This window comes from Peromyscus californicus, unplaced genomic scaffold (genome assembly GCF_007827085.1).
Source record: "Peromyscus californicus insignis strain IS unplaced genomic scaffold, ASM782708v3 Scaffold_8__1_contigs__length_139910024, whole genome shotgun sequence".
NCBI classification, from domain to species: domain Eukaryota; kingdom Metazoa; phylum Chordata; class Mammalia; order Rodentia; family Cricetidae; genus Peromyscus; species Peromyscus californicus.
Genome location: NW_026294606.1, coordinates 38,864,575 through 38,884,007, shown reverse-complemented (window position 1 = coordinate 38,884,007; position 19,433 = coordinate 38,864,575). Strand labels below are relative to the sequence as shown.

General features: G+C 44.4%; 1 protein-coding gene across 4 annotated transcripts in view; it reads left to right on the top strand.

Moving 5' to 3' along the window:
- Dcdc2 (doublecortin domain containing 2) overlaps positions 1 to 19,433 on the top strand; it is a 213,257-nt gene that overhangs the window by 80,912 nt on the left and 112,912 nt on the right. For all 4 annotated transcript variants that reach the window (XM_052728338.1, XM_052728335.1, XM_052728337.1 and 1 more), the window contains 4 exons: positions 3,856 to 3,932; positions 4,061 to 4,192; positions 8,620 to 8,766; positions 11,938 to 11,992. In XM_052728338.1, coding sequence (XP_052584298.1) covers positions 3,856 to 3,932; positions 4,061 to 4,192; positions 8,620 to 8,766; positions 11,938 to 11,992 — 411 coding nt within the window. The remainder of the gene's footprint in view (positions 1 to 3,855; positions 3,933 to 4,060; positions 4,193 to 8,619; positions 8,767 to 11,937; positions 11,993 to 19,433) is intronic.

Sequence of the window (19,433 nt, the reverse complement as noted above, 5' to 3'; positions counted from 1 at the left end):
AGCTTTTCTTAACTTAAATTATCTCATCTACCTTTTGCCTCTGGACTTTTTCCTTTTCTTACTTTTATAACCTTACTTTCACTCTTACTCTGTGGCTGGCTGGGTGGCTAGGTGGCTAGCCCCTTCTTTTCTCACTCCTTGTTCTCCCCTTTCTCTCCTTTTCTCCTATTTATTTTCTCTGCCTGCCAGTCCCACCTATCTTTTCTCTTGCTTTGCTATTGGCCATTCCGTTCTTTATTAGACCAATCAGATGTTTTAGGCAGGCAAAGTAACAGAGCTTCACAGAGTTAAACAAATGCAACATAAAAGAATGAAACACATCTTTGCATCATTAAACAGATGTTCCACAGCATAAACAAATGTAACACATCTTAAAATAATATTCTACAACATACCAGTGTGAAACAATTTCCATGAGGGATCACTAAATTAAAAAAGCAAGATGCAGAATGGTCACAACACTCTATCACTTACCTTGAAAATTATGTGTCTGTTAGATCTATGCTAGATAACATGCAGAGATGCTTTGAAGGAATATTGATACCTTTGATTGTAGCCAAGTGGCTAGGGAATGGGAGTGGGAAGGACAGTTCCCTTTTACCATGTGTTTCTTTGACATGTGTTTACTTAAGATTTATGCTAAACACTTAGAAAAACACCAGCATCACTACAAATATCAATTTAAAGCGAATGACCTGTGGAAATAAAATTGGAAAAGCTGTTCCATTAAAGTTTAAAAATTTATTCTAAGAGTAGCTTTTAATGAAGTCCTAATCAACATTAATAGCAGCCATTCATGAGCACTGTTTCAGCAACTGGAGAATCAAAGAATTCTTCTTTAAACACGGACCATTTCTTAAAGGAAAGGCTGCCATGCATTACTGAAGTCTAACTATTTAACCAGCCCAGAGTACAGTCAATCGCTGGCTGCTCATAGGTGCCTCACTAGCAAGGCTGCTGTCACTCCTCCTCCCTCTCTCTTCCCCTCCCCCTGCATCTTTAACCATTTCCCTCCCCTCCTTCTCTTCTTCCCCTTCCTCCTTTTATCCTGTCTCCTCCTCCTCCCCCTTCCTCCTTCCTTCCTCTTCTTTCTCCCTCCTTCATCCTCTTCCATCTTTCCTTCTCCCCCTTCTCCTTTCTCCTCCTCTTTCGCCCATGCCCTTTGTTTCCCCTTGGCTCTTCCCACAGGGTCTCATGGCGTGGCCCAGGCTGGCTGGAACTCACAGTCTTCTTGCTTCAGCCTCCTGAGTACTGGTGTTACAGACCACACTCAATTATGTATCTTCTTAAATATGACTTTAGTCAAATTAACTAAGCTCCAGTTCTTCCATGTAGTAATGTCATAGTAATGATGCTTGAGTGAGTTACTTCGATGATGAAAAGAAATTCAGTGCATGGAAATTTGCTTGTGAAGTAAAGTGCAGTGGATGACAGCTGCTCTTATGAAAAATTGTTGCCCTCTGCTTTTTCAATATGGGTGTCATTAGTTTTTGTCAACATGATATAAAGTAAAGTCATTTGGGAAGAAGGAACCTTATTTGAGGAGATGTTTCCATCAGAGTGGACTGTAGGCAAGTCTGTAGGGCATTTTCTTGATTAATGATGGATTTGGGAGGGCCCAGCTCACTGTGGATGGTGCCAACCCTGAGAAAGGTGGTCCTTGATAGTATAAAAAAGCAGGCTGAGCAGGCCAATGAGCAGCATTTCTTCATGCTTTCTGCTTCAGGTTCTGCCTCCAGGTTCCTGCCTTAACTTCCCTCAGCGACAAACTGTGATGGGGAATGTAAGCCAAATAAACCCTTTCTTCCCCAAGTTGCTTTTGGTCATGATGTTTCTAATACCAATAGAAAGCACATTAGTATATTGGGGGACCTCATCCCTAAACCATAAGTGCTGTCATTGGTAATGCAGCAGCAGCTACAGCCACTGCCTGAGGAGAAAGGCAAATGATGGGGGCATAGTGTAGTCAGGTCTTGAAGAGGAAGTACAATTTCAGTTGGAGAAGTGGGGAGGACATTTTAGACAGAGGGATGAAGTGAGAAGAGGCACAAGTGGACACAGGGCAGCCTTAGGGACAGCAGCAAGCCACTTAGGTGGTGCACACAGCCCATGGGGTGGGGGCAGAGCTTTGTCAGGAGTTGAGGGCTGGTGACGTACGGAAGAGCCGGTCCTGCAGGTGGAAACCAGATAGTGGAACACTGGAGAGAAGAGAAGGTGAGGGGGGAGAGAGAGAGAGAGAGAGAGAGAGAGAGAGAGAGAGAGAGAGAGAGAGAGAGAGAGAGAGAGAGAGGAGTTGGAAATGCACTTGAGAAGGGTATAGGGCCAAAGGGAAAAACCTGAAGACTCCAGATGGAGAGTCAGCATTAGTGGAGCAAGTAGCTGAGGACAAAATTAAGGTGGAGCACAGTCTTGTAAGGGGACAGAATTCTTCTGAGATGGATGGAAGAGGAGATAGGGTTGGAGATGTGGGAGAGCTCGGCTGTGGAGGAAAGGGAAGCAAAGGCCTTTATGTCTGTTGACTTCTATTTTATTGAAATTTGGAACAAAATGATCTGTGGTGTGTGTGTGTGTGCGCGCGTGCATGTGTGTTTATTATGAAACATAAGTAATGCCTTGGATTATCCATTATAAAGATGGAAAATAATCAAGGCTGGCAGAGCATTTCTGAGGTCCAAGCTGGTGATAAAAGCTGTTTCTCATGCATTTTTCCACAGGTGGTTTTAATTGTACCCTAGACTCCAGAGGCAGAAGGAGATGGGGAGGGCAGGGATGTAGATCAGTAGAGTGCTTGCCTAGCCCTGGGTTTGCTTCAGCACTACATAAACTGGGTAAGGTGACTCATGCCTATAATCCCAGCACTTGGGAGTTGGAGACAGGAGGATGAGAAGTTCAAAGTCGTCCTTAGCTACATAGTGAGTTTGAGGGGAGCTTAGGATAGAGATCCTTTCTAAAAGAAGAGAGGGGGCAAGCAGAGTCTCCTGGAGCAGAGGAGCCAGGATAGTGATGGGGTAGAGGTGATGGACATAGGTGGCAGTGAAGCTGAGAGCAGGTGTGCCAATGAGGAGAGATGACAAGAAACAGTCGTGCAATTGCACGAGAGGGCACGTCAGAACTCGAGGCTTTAAAGGATTGTTTGATTGTGTTTTTCTGGAAACAGTGTTTAAAGAGTTGCCTAAATTTGTTGGTACCTTTGGAGTAAGTATGCCTAGGGCTGACTGCAGAATTTTTTCCTTTTTTTGGAGAGCTTCTTTGAGGGCATCTAATTACTGGTGGAGGGTGAATCTGGACTGTGTATCCAAGTGGAAAAGAGCAAGGCTTCAACAGAACCATTGAAATGATCCATGTGAGGAGATCATTATTGACAACTCGGCTTATTAAGCCAATTAAAAGTTTTAAGTCCGTTTATTGATGGCCAGACTAAGAGTGGCCTTGTGTCTGTGAAAAGTCTCTTGGTGCCCAAGCTCGGGGGTACCGAGGTTTTAAAGGCAAACCCCACAAAGACCATGATTTATGACAAAGTTAGATTAGAATCAGAATAACCTGGAAACTTTCATTTCTGGCAGAGCATATCATTATTTTAGACGTAACATGCCAATTATTTTTGCCTTTTTCCTAGTTATTTTAGTTTACTTAATTATTTTAGTTAATATATCTGAACCACAGTCAAGGCCATGGAAATCTCAAATGTGTTTCCAAGGCAGAGCTAACCATTGTGTGGATGGGGTAGAGGTCTGAGAACTGTCTAAGTAAATGCAAAATGGAGTCGGAACCAGGTGGCATTACCTTAGTTACCTCAGCTTACCATCCCAGTTCTCCATTAGGCAGCTAGTGACTTTTCCCCCTTTGCTTTTGAAGGTGAAGCCAGTCATCCATAGCAGGATCAATGTGTCTGCTCGCTTCAGGAAATCGCTGCACGAGCCTTGCACTATTTTGTAAGTTGGAGCCCTTCCTATTTCGGGGTAGAATTAATTGGCTGTGTACTTTCCTTGGGGTTTGGAGTTTGAATGTTATGAGCGTAACTGTTTCAGATGTGTTGCCTGTTTTTCCTTTTCCTCCACAGCTTGATTGCAAATGGAGACCTCATAAACCCAGCTTCTCGACTCCTCATCCCTAGAAAAGCTTTGACTCAGTGGGATCACGTGCTGCAGATGGTCACAGAGAAAATAACTCTTCGGAGTGGGGCTGTCCACAGGTGTGTCGCGGCATCTTCCCACAGGGGATGGCTGGGAATCCTGGAAGACGTGCTCATGGGCTCTGGAGTCGCTGGCCCCCAGATCTGAAGTTTTGCTGACCCCGTTAAGCTCACTGTGCCTCAGTTTCTTTATATGAAGACTATGATATATAATAGCACTTCAATGGGGATTATTTCAAACAGTCCTTGGATGCTGGCACACATCAAGAGACTTGACCTGTTTTTGTGATTTTAGTGTAGAGTAATAAGCAAGCATCATTCCACCTTAAGGGAGAGGAACTTCTTGGCCAGAACCAGCTTCTTGATTCTTAGTTAACTGTCCTTCCCTCTCCCCCTAGGCAAGACTGTTTATTTAGTGGTTTGAACTGTTTGCCTCAGGCGAAAATGTCAGAAGCTAGGGAGAGTAGATGGGCTTAAGGAGGAGACAGGTGAGGGAGGAAAAGTGAGATGATCTAAAATTAAAACCAAAAGCATTTAGTGAAATTTAAGCGGACATTTAAAGCATGGTGTAGCCTACGAAATTATCTCAAAATTTTTACTGCGCTTATTTATTTACTTGTGTGTGTGTGTGTGTGTGTGTGTGTACACGGAGGTCAGAGAAGGACGTTGGGTATTCTGCTCTATCACTCTCCTCTCCCCTTCCTTGAGAGTCTTTCTTTGACCCTCGAGCTAGGCTGGCTGCCAGCAAGCCCTGGCAATCCTCCTGCCTCTGCTCCCGTCCCTCAGTGTTAGGGTTATAGGCACACACAAGACACGTACTCAGGAGGCAGAGACAGGAGGTCTCTGGGGCTTGCAGGATGTCAGCAATCTTAGCTCCAGATTCAGTAAGAGACCCTGTTTCAAAGGAATAAGATGGAGAGTGATAGATCAGATACCACACCACTCCCTCCGACCTTTTCTTCAAGCGTGTATATGGTAAGTACACCACTGCATGTGCTCATAACATCACACACATATGTTGCACTCACACACAAGTGGGTTTTGTTGTTTCTTGATTTTTATTATTTGATATACAGTACTGTCTGTTGATTTTCCCCTTCCATTCTAGGTATTTTTATAATTGCTTTACATTTTAAATGAATTAACTAAGCATTCTTATGAATTAAGTAGTGTTATTCTCTTTCAGTAGACGTGACATATGAGACCTAGAGAGGACAGTTACATGTCCAGGATTAAGCAGACACTGGTAGCATGGCTGGATGGCAAGCCTCGCAGGCAGTCTGGAGATATGCTCTTAGTTCCTCAGCTAATTTCTAAATAAATGACATGTGTTTCCACCCCATTTTGCTTGATCTGTCACGATCCTTACACATTTGTCTTACTGGTTTTCAGCCACGCTTTATGTATTAGAGAAGTTGCCCTTTTTTGTGTAAGTTTCAAATGTGTCTCCAGTTTGCATTTTCTTTGTTTTGTATATAAACATCTCTAGAGGTTTCAGTCCTTCTTTGTGTTCACTAATTTTATCACTAGCTCCAGTCTTCCTGGCTCTAGAATTATGAGAATAATTTTATGTTGTTTCATCTTGTGCTTTTAACTTTTATTTAAACCTTAGCTACTTTTTGGTTTATTTTGGTTTCAGTAGGGAAATCAACAGCACTAATTATGCATAGTTTTAAAAGAAAATACAGGTTTACCTTTTGATATCTACATACATGCTGGCTTCCCCAAGAAATAATATAAAGTATACAAAGATATATACAGGCAATTTTTTGTCTAAATGTATCTTCTTTTTTGTGTTTTTTTTTAATTAAGAAATTTTTTATTCATTTTACATACCAATCACAGATCTCACTCACTCTTCCCACCCCTCCAGCCTCCCCCCATCCCTCCCCCCAATTCCCTCTTACAAGAAGGTAAGGCCTCCCATGGGGAGTCAGCAGACCTTGGTACATTCAGTAGAGGCAGGTTCAAGCCCCTCCCCCTGCCTCTTCTCTTATACATGAACAAATTCTTAGATGGAAATAAGTAGATATGCAAGCACTAATAGAAATAAAAATACATGTTCTCCATATACCTGAATATTTAGAGAAATTATTTTTTTTTCTTGAAACAAGGTCTCACTTTATAGCCTTGGTTGGTCTGGAACTCACTCTGTAGCCTCAAACTCTTGGAAATCCTCCTGTATCTGTCTCCTGAGTGCTATAATCTCAGGTGAGAGCTAATACATCCAGTTGAGAAATGTAATTATTAATTCAATGGTAGACTTGGTGCTGCTCACTTGGGAGAGCCCACTCTCCCTTAATAGAACATTGATAACTCTTTATATTATTCATCAGTATATTAATTTAATAGTAGAGTATCAATATATCTCTCTATTATGTATCAGTATATTAATTTACTGATAGCATCCACATTAATTGGTTCAACTCCCTGCTCATGATTCTTATGCTTTGAAGCAACAGGAATAAGCAGGTCAATAGAGGCTATATTGAAGAAGCATAATAAAATCACGTTTAGAATTTACACAGTGGCTTTATCTGTCTGCAGACTAAACCAGCCAGTTCTTGGCTGGGAGGTCCTGGAGTCCATAGCTACACTGCCTTGTAATTTCTAGTGTAACAGTTAACTGCTGATTTGGATCTGTTTTGGAGGAAAGAGGATGAGGAATGTCTGGCTGTCTGGCACTTGGCCAGGGGTTCTCAGCCAGGTGTGATTTTGTTTCCAGGGGACATGCATCTGTGTCTGGAGCCATTTCTGGTCAGCACAACTGGACATGTGAACAGCTCCTCCATCTAGTAGAGAGACTGGGGTGCTCCTCGGGACCCTACAATAGACAGGGGAGAGTCTAGGGTGCTGTTGGGCACCCTATGATTGGCAGGACAGCTTCCCTGTTGGAAGACTGACTACAGTTTCTCTGCTTAGGATTGGTGGTCTCAATGAAGCAGGATAAGCAGAAATCTGGGTTGTGTTGCTAGTTAGATTTATAGAGTTAGAAATACTACGTTATAAAAAGATGTTAACATCTGCATGCTAACTCAGAACTGCTACTTTTCAGGGCTTTTGTGGATGTTTTCAGTGGTCTTTAGGGCCAGCTGATAGATCAATGGATCTGCTTTTTTTCTTCTTTGATACAAAGTCTGTAGTCCTGGCTAGCTAGTATGGAACTCACTATATAGCCCAGGCTAGCCTTGAACTCATGATGTTTCTGTCTCAGCTTTCCTTGTGACAGAAGGATTTTTTTTTTTTTTAAAGATTTATTTATTTATTACGTATGCAGCATGTATGACTGCAGGCCAGAAGAGGGCACCAAATCTCATTACAGATGGTTGTGAGCCACCATGTGGTTGCTGGGAATTGAACTCAGGACCTTTGGAAGAGCAGTCAGTGCTCTTAACCTCTGAGCCATCTCTCCAGCCGACAGAAGGATTTTTATTATCGTTATTAACCTTTTCATGTACTATAAGACTTTTTGTAAACTTTTCAAACACATTATGTTGAAACCCTACCAACTACTAGCTCCTGTTTATAGTCTTCAAAATTGCATTATCTTCCTGGTTTAGTGTTCTAGTGGCCTACTTTCCTCTCTTTAAAAGAATTCTGTAGATAATTTAAACCATCTAGTAAAAAAAATCAGTGTCCTTACAATAAGTGACCTATTAATGGCAGTCACAGGCGCGGTTTTACAGTGAAGGAGACTCTTGAGCCCCACAGCTCTGGGAGGGCCATGCTTGCTCTCCTGCTTAGGCATGGCTAGGAAAGGAGACAGAAGCATGCCTGCTATGCAGTTCTGCGTCATTAGTGCTGGCTTGCCCCTGCCCTTCTTTCCTCTCACCTCTTTTTTTTTTTTTTCTGACCCAGTTCTGTGTGTTTGGCTGTAGTACCTTGGCCAGAGGCGATCCTTAATAGAGAATGTGGCAGGAAGCTTGTTGGCCTATGAGTATACCAGAAAATACGTGGAAGCAGTGTTACCGAACACATCAATCAGCCTTCTGGGGAAGCTCAGCTTCATTTAAACACCTGGGGCTGGTGAGGTAGCTTAGTGGGGGCAGGCACTTCCCTGCTGCACAAGCCTGAAGAGTTGAGTGTGATTCTTGGAAGGAGAGAACCAATTTCTAAATGCTGTCTTCTGACCTCTATCCACACTTAAACCATAGCACACACATGCCCTCCCCCTAAATAATAACAAATGAAAATAAATACATTCTATACAAGTAACTTTTTTTCCCCTCTAAAATCCTCCTATGGTACCGGAAGGGGTACCTGTGCTGGACTGCCAGGCTCATTGATGGTGCCTGTTCAGCCAGATGGTGCCTGAATCTCTGGTATGATGGGTGATTCCAGTTGAATCTCTTGACTTTACAATCAGTAATTGGAAGAGTAACAGAGGAGCCAAGTCAAGAATGGAGTGCCCTTATCTAGCTATGATTCTTAAGCAGCTCTCTAAATGCTTATTGAAATTCTAATTGTCGGCATTGGTGTTTTGACAGGCTTTATACTTTAGAAGGAAAGCTGGTTGAGAATGGGTCAGAGCTGGAGAATGGGCAGTTTTACGTGGCCGTTGGCAGAGATAAGTTTAAGAGACTACCTTACAGTGAGTTACTTTTTGACAAGTCAGCAATGAGAAGGCCCTATGGGTAAGTCTTCATCCTTGTTCACTCACTCTCATTCTTTAGTTACTGTTTGAAGTAGCTCTGGAGCAATGTTAGTGTAAAGGGAGGAGGAGGGGGCGATGAAGAGTGGGCATGGCGGAAGAGAGAGGCCATTATCTTATGTGTTCCATCTGTTTCAAACGTATAAACATAAGTGTGTAATTGATGGTAGGTGTGATGGTACACACGGTATTCCAAGCACAGAGGCAGAGGCAGGAGGATCAGGAGGTTAAGATCATCCTCAACTAAGTATTAAGTTCAAGGCTAACCTCTCTCAAAATCAAACAAAAAAGTATTTTCTGTAAGCAACAGTCTTATTCATCAGTTAGAATAAACAGCATTCATGACTGAGAAGTATTGCATGAAACACACTGTTGGGATTTGTGAAAAGACTCAGTATCTTTACATTGTACCAAGTTTAAATTAAATACAGAGCTCCATTCTTATGAAGAAGGTATCAGGCCATGAGCTCTTTGCATAAATCTCATGGGCATTTTCAGAGTCTAACAGTGCAGCCAGAACACACCAGTTTTCAGTTGGTTTGGATAGAAACTTACAGTAGCTTACACTCATTATCATTTTTATTTGTTTATCTTTTTGAGACAGGGTCTATCATGGTCCAGACTGGCCTCTAACTTGCTATGCAGCCCAGGCTGGCCTTGAACTCATGCTCTTTCTGGCTCTACCTTTGAGTTCTGGGATGACAGGCATGCACAGCCTCAGCTGGCTTACATGTCCTCCTCCATTCCCTTTAAAAACCATAAACTATGAAAGCAATGCAATTGTACCTGCACAAACAGATAGGGAAGCCGAGTATAGAATCAGTGCCAAACTTTCAGACTTAATGTGCGTGTGTGTGTGTGTGTGTGTGTGTGTGTGTGTGTGTGTGTGTGTGTGTGTGTGTGTTTACTTATATGTGGGCACACAGACATGTGGAGGTCAATGATTACTTTCTTGTAGGTCAAGTGCCTTTCTTGGCTCCTCTCAACTTTGTTATTTGAGACAAGGTCTCTCCCTTAAACCCAGAGCTTGCTGATTCAATTTAAGGCAGCTTGTTCCAGAGATCCCTTATCTCTGCCTCTTGAGCCCTGAGATGACAAGGCAGTCTCTGTGCCCACTCAGTGTTTCCATGGGTACTAGAAACTCAAACTCTAGTCTCCACGCTTCTGTATTTTATCCACCGAGCCGTCTCCTCGGCAAGGCTTATACTTATAGTTGCTCATGATGCACTATGTATGGTTTTTCTCTCGGAAAGACCCTTTGTGAGGATGTCATGTATAGCTGGCATCTGTGCTTCAGAGCCTTGAGCTGTGACACTGGAGCTTTCTAGGCGACTGTGGGGATCCATCTCTGTTGTTCTGTACAGAGGTCAGGGCCTCTTAGCTCTTAAAATGGCCTTTTCATGGCTGTCCTCTGAAGAGGCTGAATGGGACATCACCAGTTTGGTCCCTATTAATTTGTATACTACAAGGCTGGTGGTCGGTGGCTAAAGCTTCTAGGGAGTAGCAGAGGGAGTGTCAGGAGTGTTGGACCTGTGCAGGAGCCCAGGCCTTCATGAATGTTAGAGTTTCTTGCCAACAGACTGGTTGCTGATTACCCAATCCATGAAATCCAACCCTTTAACAACTTCTGCTTAGCAATACTTGTGAGCCTGCTGTGAGCAGAACTAGGTACTTGGTGGTAATATAAAAATTGTGACTCATTGACCTCTCTCATACACATTAGTAAGGTTTACCGTTATATATGTGTCCTATTTTTGGAGACAGATTTCAAGATGAATTTTTGCCTAATGGCACAGACATCTGAAACTTATGAAGAATATTTATTATTATTTGGTGATAATTGACCTGTTTAAAAACTTTCTGAGCCGGGCGGTGGTGGCGCGCGCCTTTAATCCCAGCACTTGGGAGGCAGAGGCAGGCGGATCTTTGTGAGTTCGAGACCAGCCTGGTCTAGAGAGCGAGATCCAGGAAAGGCACAAAGCTGCACAGAGAAACCCTGTCTCGAAAAACCTAAAAAAAAAAAAAAAAAAAAAAAAAAAAAGAGGGTAAAACTCAGCCCTTGTTTAAAAAAAAAAAAAAAAAGGGGCCGGGCGGTGGTGGCGCACGCCTTTAATCCCAGCACTCGGGAGGCAAAGGCGGATCTCTGTGAGTTCGAGGCCAGCCTGGGCTACCAAGTGAGTCCCAGGAAAGGCGCAAAGCTGCACAGAGAAACCCTGTCTCGAAAAACCAAAAAAAAAAAACAAAAAAAAAAAACAAAAAAAAAACTTTCTGAATATAAATGCCAGTACTTTTCATCCTTTTCCACCACAAGTGGACATAGTATACAGTATTTTTAAAAGTCATTATTATAATTATTATTATTTTTGAGAGAGAGTCTTGTGTAACCTGGGCTAACTTTGAACTCTTGATACCTGAGACTCTACTGTCTTAGGGTTAGGATTAACAAATGGGTGCCACCATGCCCAACAAATTTATTGTTTCTGACTCAATCTGGCATGGTTGTTACTTAGCTTAAAAATGATTTTTTCTACAAATAGAAAGGTTGGGAATTTAAATTAAAACTGTTTTTTCTTAGGGTTTCTATTGCTGTGAAGAGACACCATGACCATGGCAACTCTTACAAAGGAAAAAATTTAATTGGGATGGCTTACAGTTCAGAGGTTCAGTCCATTATTATCATGGTGGGGCATTGTGGTGTGCAGACAGGCATGGTGCTGGAGAAGTAGCTGAGAGTCCTACATCTTATAGGCAACAGGAAGTGATGTGACTGTCATACTGAGTGACGCTTGAGAAAGAGACCTCAAAGGTCATCCCCACAGTGGCACACTTCCTCCAACAAGGCCACACCCACTCCAACAAAGCCACACCTCCTAATAGTGCCACTCCCTGTGAGATTGTGGGGGGCAATTACATTCAAACTACAACACTGTTATAAAAAATTGTATTAAAAGTTTGTCTGTAAGCATAAAGTCAGATAATACCCAGGAAACCATTAGAAATGATTTAGAATGGAAATTTGAGGGTTTATGGCACTAAGCACAAGTGTCAGTGGGCAGGGGCTTCTGGGAGGTGAGAGCACGTTACAATGATTGTTGTACATGATATGGTATCTGTAACTAACAGTCACGTGTCCAAATGCAATTTGTTTCCACAGTCAGAAAGCTTCTTCACTGCCTCCCATGGTTGGATCGAGGAGGTCTAAAGGGAGTGTAAGTATCGGCAGCTTTCCTCATTAATGTTCTAGCTCTACAGAGCCATCCTCTGGGTCTCAATTAAATTCAAAGGAATAAATCTTAGCTACCTGGTGGCATATAAGCAACTGTGTGAAACATTACCAGAGTTTCAATGTAACAACTGAAGTCCTAAACGAGAGCTAATGCCTTTTAGAAGATAGAATCCAAAACTTTTTCCTTGTGTAAACATGATGCAACTTATGTTGTGGTTATGGTCTGAACAGGAATTCACAGCTGTGAGAACCTTGCTAGGTCCCAGTAGTGCTTGGGGTAGTCTGTGTCTCACAAAGACTAAGAGGAACTTTAGGTAAGAAGATGGCCACCCTCGGTTGTACTTTTCTGAAAAAAAAAAAAAATCAAGAATTATCCTAAATGCTTCGTCCCACCCCAGATGCTTTCCCTGGCCATCCCCTCACTGTTCGCTACCTGAGCGAGGATTGATGATGTGCCTGAGATGTGGGAACCAGAGCCTGCAATGGGTAGTTCATCTGCTAACAGTTCAGTCTACACTGCAGCTCACCCCTGACCTCCGGTCTACACTGCAGCTCACCCCTGACCTCCGGTCTACACTGCAGCTCACCCCTGACCTCCGGTCTACACTGCAGCTCACCCCCTAACCTCCAGTCTGCACTGCAGCTCATCCCCTAACCTCCGGTCTACACTGCAGCTCACCCCTGACCTCCGGTCTACACTGCAGCTCATCCCCTAACCTCCAGTATGCACTGCAGCTCACCCCTAACCTCCGGTCTGCACTGCAGCTCACCCCTAACCTCCAGTCTATACTGCAGCTCACCCCTGACCTCCAGTCTGCACTGCAGCTCACCCCCTAAGCTCCAGTCTACACTGCAGCTCACCCCTAACCTCCGGTCTACACTGCAGCTCACCCCCTAACCTCCAGTCTACGCTGCAGCTCATCCCCTGCCCCATCCATAGCTCCCTTGAGGATGAAGTCCACTTTGTTTTGGAGGGCTGAGGTAGCACGATTTTCTGGCTGAGGGTTCTCTGCTCTCTCTCAGTGGCCTTAGCAGGAGTGATCAGAACTGATGTAGCGTTCCTACCCAACTCCAATTAGCTGAGCAGCAGTCATGTTCTGGTGTGCTGTAAGCGCTTGGTGATCGGTGATATTGTCTCCTAATGGACAAGTTCGTATCCTTTCCTGTGTGCTTGTTTCATGACATTCTCAACGAAAAGGAAAGGTAATTTTGTGTTGTGTTGTTGACTCTCAGTCATGGAGACTGTGCTGCTTATGACAAAGCTCCTGCCCTCGATGCTCTTCACACTCTAAGGGAAAGACAGGAAACTACCTGGAAGGTTAGGAACAGCCTGAAACTGAGTCCCAGCACATGACCACCAAGAACATGGAGTTCGAACCCTCACTGCCTCTGGGTGCCAGGGCAGAGTCTAGTGGATGCAGCTGCGGAAAGCGGTTTTAGGAGCACGGTGGTGTGAGGGGAGGAGAAATGGGTCCGTGAAGATGGCATCATGGGAGCCAGGGTTCAGTGTCCACCCAAGACTCTACTGTGCCACGTTCTTCCCAGGACCTAGTGGAAAGCCAAATAAGACCCATGAATTTAGGTTTTCTCTCCTTCTTCTCCTCCTCTTCCTTGTCCTCCTCCTCCTTCTTCCTTTTCCCTTCTCTTAAATTTCATCCTGAAGACATAACACAGGTGCCCCTGCCTTCTGTGCTTAAAGTGGAAAACAAAGCAAAATGGGAAACATGAAGTGTAGAAGTAACAGGTCTCAGGCTTCCACTGAGCAAGCAGCAGGAGAGTGACAGTGTGCACCTGCTTGCTCTGAGCTATGGATTCCTACCCTTGCACCTCGTGGTCAGTGAATCTTCAGGCCAACTTCAGCAGAGACCCTTCATGTCTGTAGGGTGATGTGCCAGGAAGTCAATTTCTATATGACCATGAGCTCCAGCATGAAAGTCCGTCTTTATCCTTGAGTAGAGGGAGTCCTGAGAGCCTCTGAGAAGTTAAAAAAAAAAAAGTGCCATCCGAGTCAGTTGAAGAACCTCAGATCTTTTATGCAGAAAGAGACTTATGTGGAGTGATTCTATAGGCAAGCCACGGGAAGTGGCCTGAGTAGAACATGGTGAGTCTAGACTAGGTAGACAGCAAGGGAAACTGGAACTGATTATTATTCATGAAGAGACAGAGTTTGCTTGGTGATTGGGTAGATAGGGTTGCTGGAGAAGATAGAAACCAAGATAACCACAGGGTTTTGAGCTTGAATGCCAGAAAAAAGTGGTAGTTCAATGACCAGGAAGAGGACAGGCAGAAGAAAAAATTAACAATGGCTTCCTTTTAAATGTGCTGAATCGATTTGGCCAGCCACATAATGACCTAATTTGAGGTACAGACTGTGTGGTACTGCCAGCACTTAGGACAGCTTGGCATGGCCCAGGCATCAGTAGTAGTGTAGCTTGAGGGAATGGGTGAGTCTAACCTGGAGGGGACAATTCAGTGATAGCCCCAGGTGATCTGGGTGTAGAGAATCTAACCTCTCAGGGTGGAGAGGAAGAGGAGTGAGACTTGGGTCAGTAGCTGAAAAGTATCTTCACCATTAAAAATGATAAATGAAATCCATGGGAGATTGATTTATTAAGGTTTATTTTTAAATATGTATGCCTTTGTGGGGCTGTATGCACATGAATGCAGGTATCTGCCAAGGCTAGACAAGGGTGTCAGATGCCCTGAAGCTGGAATTACAGGCTGCCTGTATGTGGGTGTTAGGAACTTGTGTGCTCTGCAAGAACAGTAAGCTTACTTAACCTCTAAGCCATCTCTCCAGGCCCAAGGCTTGTATTTTGTTCTCTGGCTTTCTGGAGGGCTTTGTGGCAGAATTCTTTCTGTGTACACACCATGCAAGTCTCAGCTCTTCACTCTTGTAGTACAATGGACAAGCAGTGGTTAAACAGAAACCCAGTGTAACTGAATAACTCACCCAGGGTCACAGGGAAAACGGATGGCAGGACTCAAGTCACAACCCAGCTCTTCATGTTCCCAGCCATTGCACGTTGCAATTTTGTTTTCACTAGTATGAAATCTGAAAAGCTAAAATTTTCATGAACGATGAAAGACTGCTCCTGCTCCAAGGCACACGTTCCAGCACAGTCACGCAGCTTCCTTCCTTGCTCACTCCTGAGGAAGATTTCTGCATCCATTGTGAGTACTGGTTCTCAGAAAGATGATTGAGTATCCCGGTGTCTGGCTGGGGCTGAGCCCTGGGGCGGGGGCAGAGATAAGTAAACAGGCATGCCTCTCTTGGATGCTCGTGGTCTACTGCAGGAGACAACTGTTGACCCAACAACTCCATAAGTCAGTGGATAACTGCAGAGTGTGATCAAATGGATGGAAACTGCAGGACAGTGTGAGAGAAGATAAAGAAATCCAATTTAGATAGCTGTGCACAGGCCCCACTGAGGAAGTGACTCGAAGATATAACGTACATTCCCAGTCAGTAGAAAAGAGGCTCAAAAGGTTAAACTTATCTCCACGTTATTAAAATACACAAATGAAAATGCATTTGTGTCTCTTCTCACAGCTGCTGTGTGTATCCATCTCTTCATTGCTCACTTTGTCAGTCACGCATCCATCTGTCCTATCAGCCATCCACCCGTTCACCCCATCAGCTCTCCATCCTTCTGCTCTATCCACCATCCAGCCACACAATCATCCATCGGTACACTCTGTGAGCCATCCATTGACCCATTCTATGAGCCATCCACCTAGTCACTCCATCAGCCACCCACCCATTCATCTCATCAGCCTTCCATCCGTCCTCTCTATCTGCCATTCATTTGTATTCTTCATCAGCTGTACATCCTTCACTTTACCAGCCATGCATCCGTCTACTCCATTAGGTGCCACTCATCCATTTTGTCAGCCATTCACCATCCACTCATCCATTCCATCAGCCACATACTTATCCACCTACATCTGTATATCTTCTCTACCAGCCATGCACTTATCTGCCCTGTCATCCATCTATCCATCCATCCTGTCATCCATCCATCCACTCTACAAGCCACCCACTCACTTGTTCTTTCACCTGCAATCTATTCACTCTATCAACCTATTATATCAGTTTATTCATCCGGCCAGCCACCCACTCAATACATATTTGTTGAGTGTTTACTAAGTGCCAGGAACAACTATACACACTTAGTGTTGCATGTATAAAGAGACTAATGAGGATCTTACACGGTATTCTTTCAAGTCCTCATGTGTGTGCTAGGGGAATTAAGATTGGTTGGACAGACTATTCAACCACAAATATGTAGATAATTTCAGACAGCAATGAATGCTATAAGTGAACTAAAATATGGCAGGGCACTGACTCATAGAGAAGTCTCTGAAGCAGAGATATTTGTGATGTGCAGGAGGCAGTCATGCAGAAAGGAGATGAAGGGGAAGGAGTTGAGGCAGCGTTGTTCAGAGGAAGCAAAGTTATCCAGGCTGTTGGTAAAGAGCCTGACAGGGGAAAGGGCGGGAGAGGACCAGGGCAGTGGGCGCTGAATGAAGCGGGAAGAGTCGGCAGGCCCAGTCACATAGACCAAGCCAGGCTTGATCCAGGCCTTCAGAGATGCCCCTGAGGGGCTTAAAGGAAGAATATGCTAGTACTTGATTTGTACTTTGAAAGATGAAAACATTAAAACCGTGTGTGTGTGTGTGTGTGTGTGTGTGTGTGTGTGTGTGTGTGTGTGTGTGGGTATGGGTATATGCACATGAATGCAGGTTCCTGTGGAGGCCAGAAGAGAGTGTCAGATTCCCTGCAGCTGGAGTTACAGGTGGTTGTGAGATGCCTGACATGGGTCCTAGAAAGCCAACTTGGGACCTCTGCAAGAGCAGCATGTGCTCTTAACCACTGAGCCATTTCTGCAGCCCTTGATTTATAATTTTTAAAGCTCATTATGGCAAACGCAGATTGGGGGAATAATGGAAGTAAGGGGCAGAGGATGTCTGGAGTCCAAGTACAGGATGAGGTAACTGGGCTCTGTGGCTGCAGGGTTGATGGTGTTTCTATCTATTAGAAGTCAGTTTTGAGTGTGCTGCCTCTGGTCAGTGTACTTGCTCAGCAGATATTTGTTGAGTGCCTGTTCCTTCCTGGACACAGTGGCGGTACTTGGGTGTCAGATTTCAAAGCCCTGACTGTGTATAGGTTACCATTCTAGTGCACAAGAGAAGAGTATGCCTGGTGCCTTTGTTGTCAACCAAAGAAGAGCTTAAGGGATAGTCTGTTCAATCAAGGGAGGAGAAAGTAAGACAAAGGCTGTGTTGCTGTGTGGTTAGCATTCATTTGAGCAGAGAATACCATGGTGCCTGGTGAACACAGAGTTCTCAATCAACTCACTCAGGGAATGTGTGGATGCCTGGCAGTGAGCCACCGACAGCATCCTGTGCCAGTAAATCCAGTCACAAGCTCGGTTTTTAACAGCAGAACTAATTTACACCTTTTCTGTAATTAATAGGTTCCCCTGAGAATGCTGGGCTTGATAGATCATTAACAGTCTGGCCCCTGAGAGGGATATAAGTGAGGGGCTGTGTAGGAGGGGCTGAGCTGCTTACTTTAGGTACCACAGTTAACCTCACCCAGCATTGAACCTAAAGGGGACATAGACTTAGACTGTTAAGAATTTCTGTCTCTCATGCAGCTTTCTAGTAATTGTTTTGTTGCATGAAGAAGAGTGGGGAGGAGGGAAGGTGGGAGGAAGGAGGGAGAGAGAAGAGGGGGAGGCCTAGGACTTTAGGGTACAAGTAGACTGAAAACAGCCAGTAGACTCCTCTGTACCAAATGCTCTGCCAACTGATAGGTGGGAGAAATGCAGAAGTTACTCAGTTGAGAATAACTTTAGGTTACTATTCTATTCTTAGAGTCAAAACGAAGAGAAAAGTGGTTTATTTTACAAAGAAAGCGCCATGCATGCAGGTCTGTCCCCTGCAATGTCACACCACACAGGATAAGGGTGCCCTCTAGTGGAAAAGAGGTAAAATGACAGGAATGTGGAAAGTGACTCCGCTTGTTTTTTGTTACCATCTTGTTAATGCGTATTATGGTCAGTAATATTTGGGGTCAAATATTAGGATTTCCAGGGTTTTGATGCAAGACTCAATTGGTTACCATGACTTCATGAGCATCACAAAGTCACTGTGAGGCAAAATTTAAACACATTAAAATAAAGTTTTCCTGTTCTCCAAATTGCATTCTGCTACATGGGAAACTGAGTCCAGGATGGGCAAAAGGGCAGCTCATACCTGCCATCAGTAGACGCGTGTGAGAGAAATACCAGCTTAGTAATGGAGCACCGTAGACGCTCTGCTGCTCAGCTAGGCAAACTCACAGAAGGACCTCAGTCTTGATGTTTTATGGCCTACATTTTTGGGTGCACATGTGTGAGGGTTGGAAATGGTTTATTGTGGCAGTGAAGGAAGCTGGAGTTGGTTAGATCTTCCTGGAACGATCCCAGGGAACTGTAGAAGTGAAATCTAGCTGACCCCCACTGTACCTAGGTGGAGGGGTTTCTGAGGGTGTGTTTGCTTTGTGTATGTTTAGAGGCAAGTTTGTTGTTTCTATGTGATCTTTCAGTGCATGTGAGGTACAGACAGGCCAGTGGCTGAAGGGGAGCCTGAGAGGTAGAGGCAGGCCAGTGGCTGAAGGGGGAGCCTGAGAGGTACAGACAGGCCAGTGGCTGAAGTGACTCCTGACGCCATGTTTTTGCAAGGCATCCTATAAATTTTGGCTGCTTCTTGGTTGTTGCCACATAGCCATAACGTGCTGTTTCTGGGATGGCTTTTTCAGAGAGCCTCACCACACAGTGGGTGTTTCTAGTGCTTCTGGCATTACAAGACTTCAGCATGGGAGGTGGAGGAGATGATGCAGGAGGTGAAGTGCTTGCCTGGGAAACACGACGGCCTGAGTTCAGATCTCCAGCTCCCACATCAAAAGCCGGGCATGGTGGCATGTTCTTATAATCCCAGTGATGAGGAGATGGAGATGGAGAATCTCCGGTTTTCTCGCCAGCTAGTCCAGCCAGTTGTGAGAGACTGTCTAAAAAGGAAGAAAGGTGGAGTGATAGAAGATGCCTGATGTCAGCCTCTGGCCTCGCATGTGCCTTCATGGATGGGTTCACACCTCTTCCACACACATACAGAAATAGAGATGGGAGAGGGAGAGGGAGACAGAAATGGGGAGTGGGGGGAGGAGCTAGGTAACAGAAACACCATACCCTGAGAAAGCAAATTCTTTTCATAGACAATGCTTCCGACAATACCTTTCTTTAAAGTTGGAAAATATTGTATGAATGCAAACAGCACATAGTAGTACTGCTTTATCAACCACCACCACAACAGGGGTTGGCACATAGCAGTACTGCTTTATCAACCACCATCACAGCAGGGGTTGGCACATAGTAGTG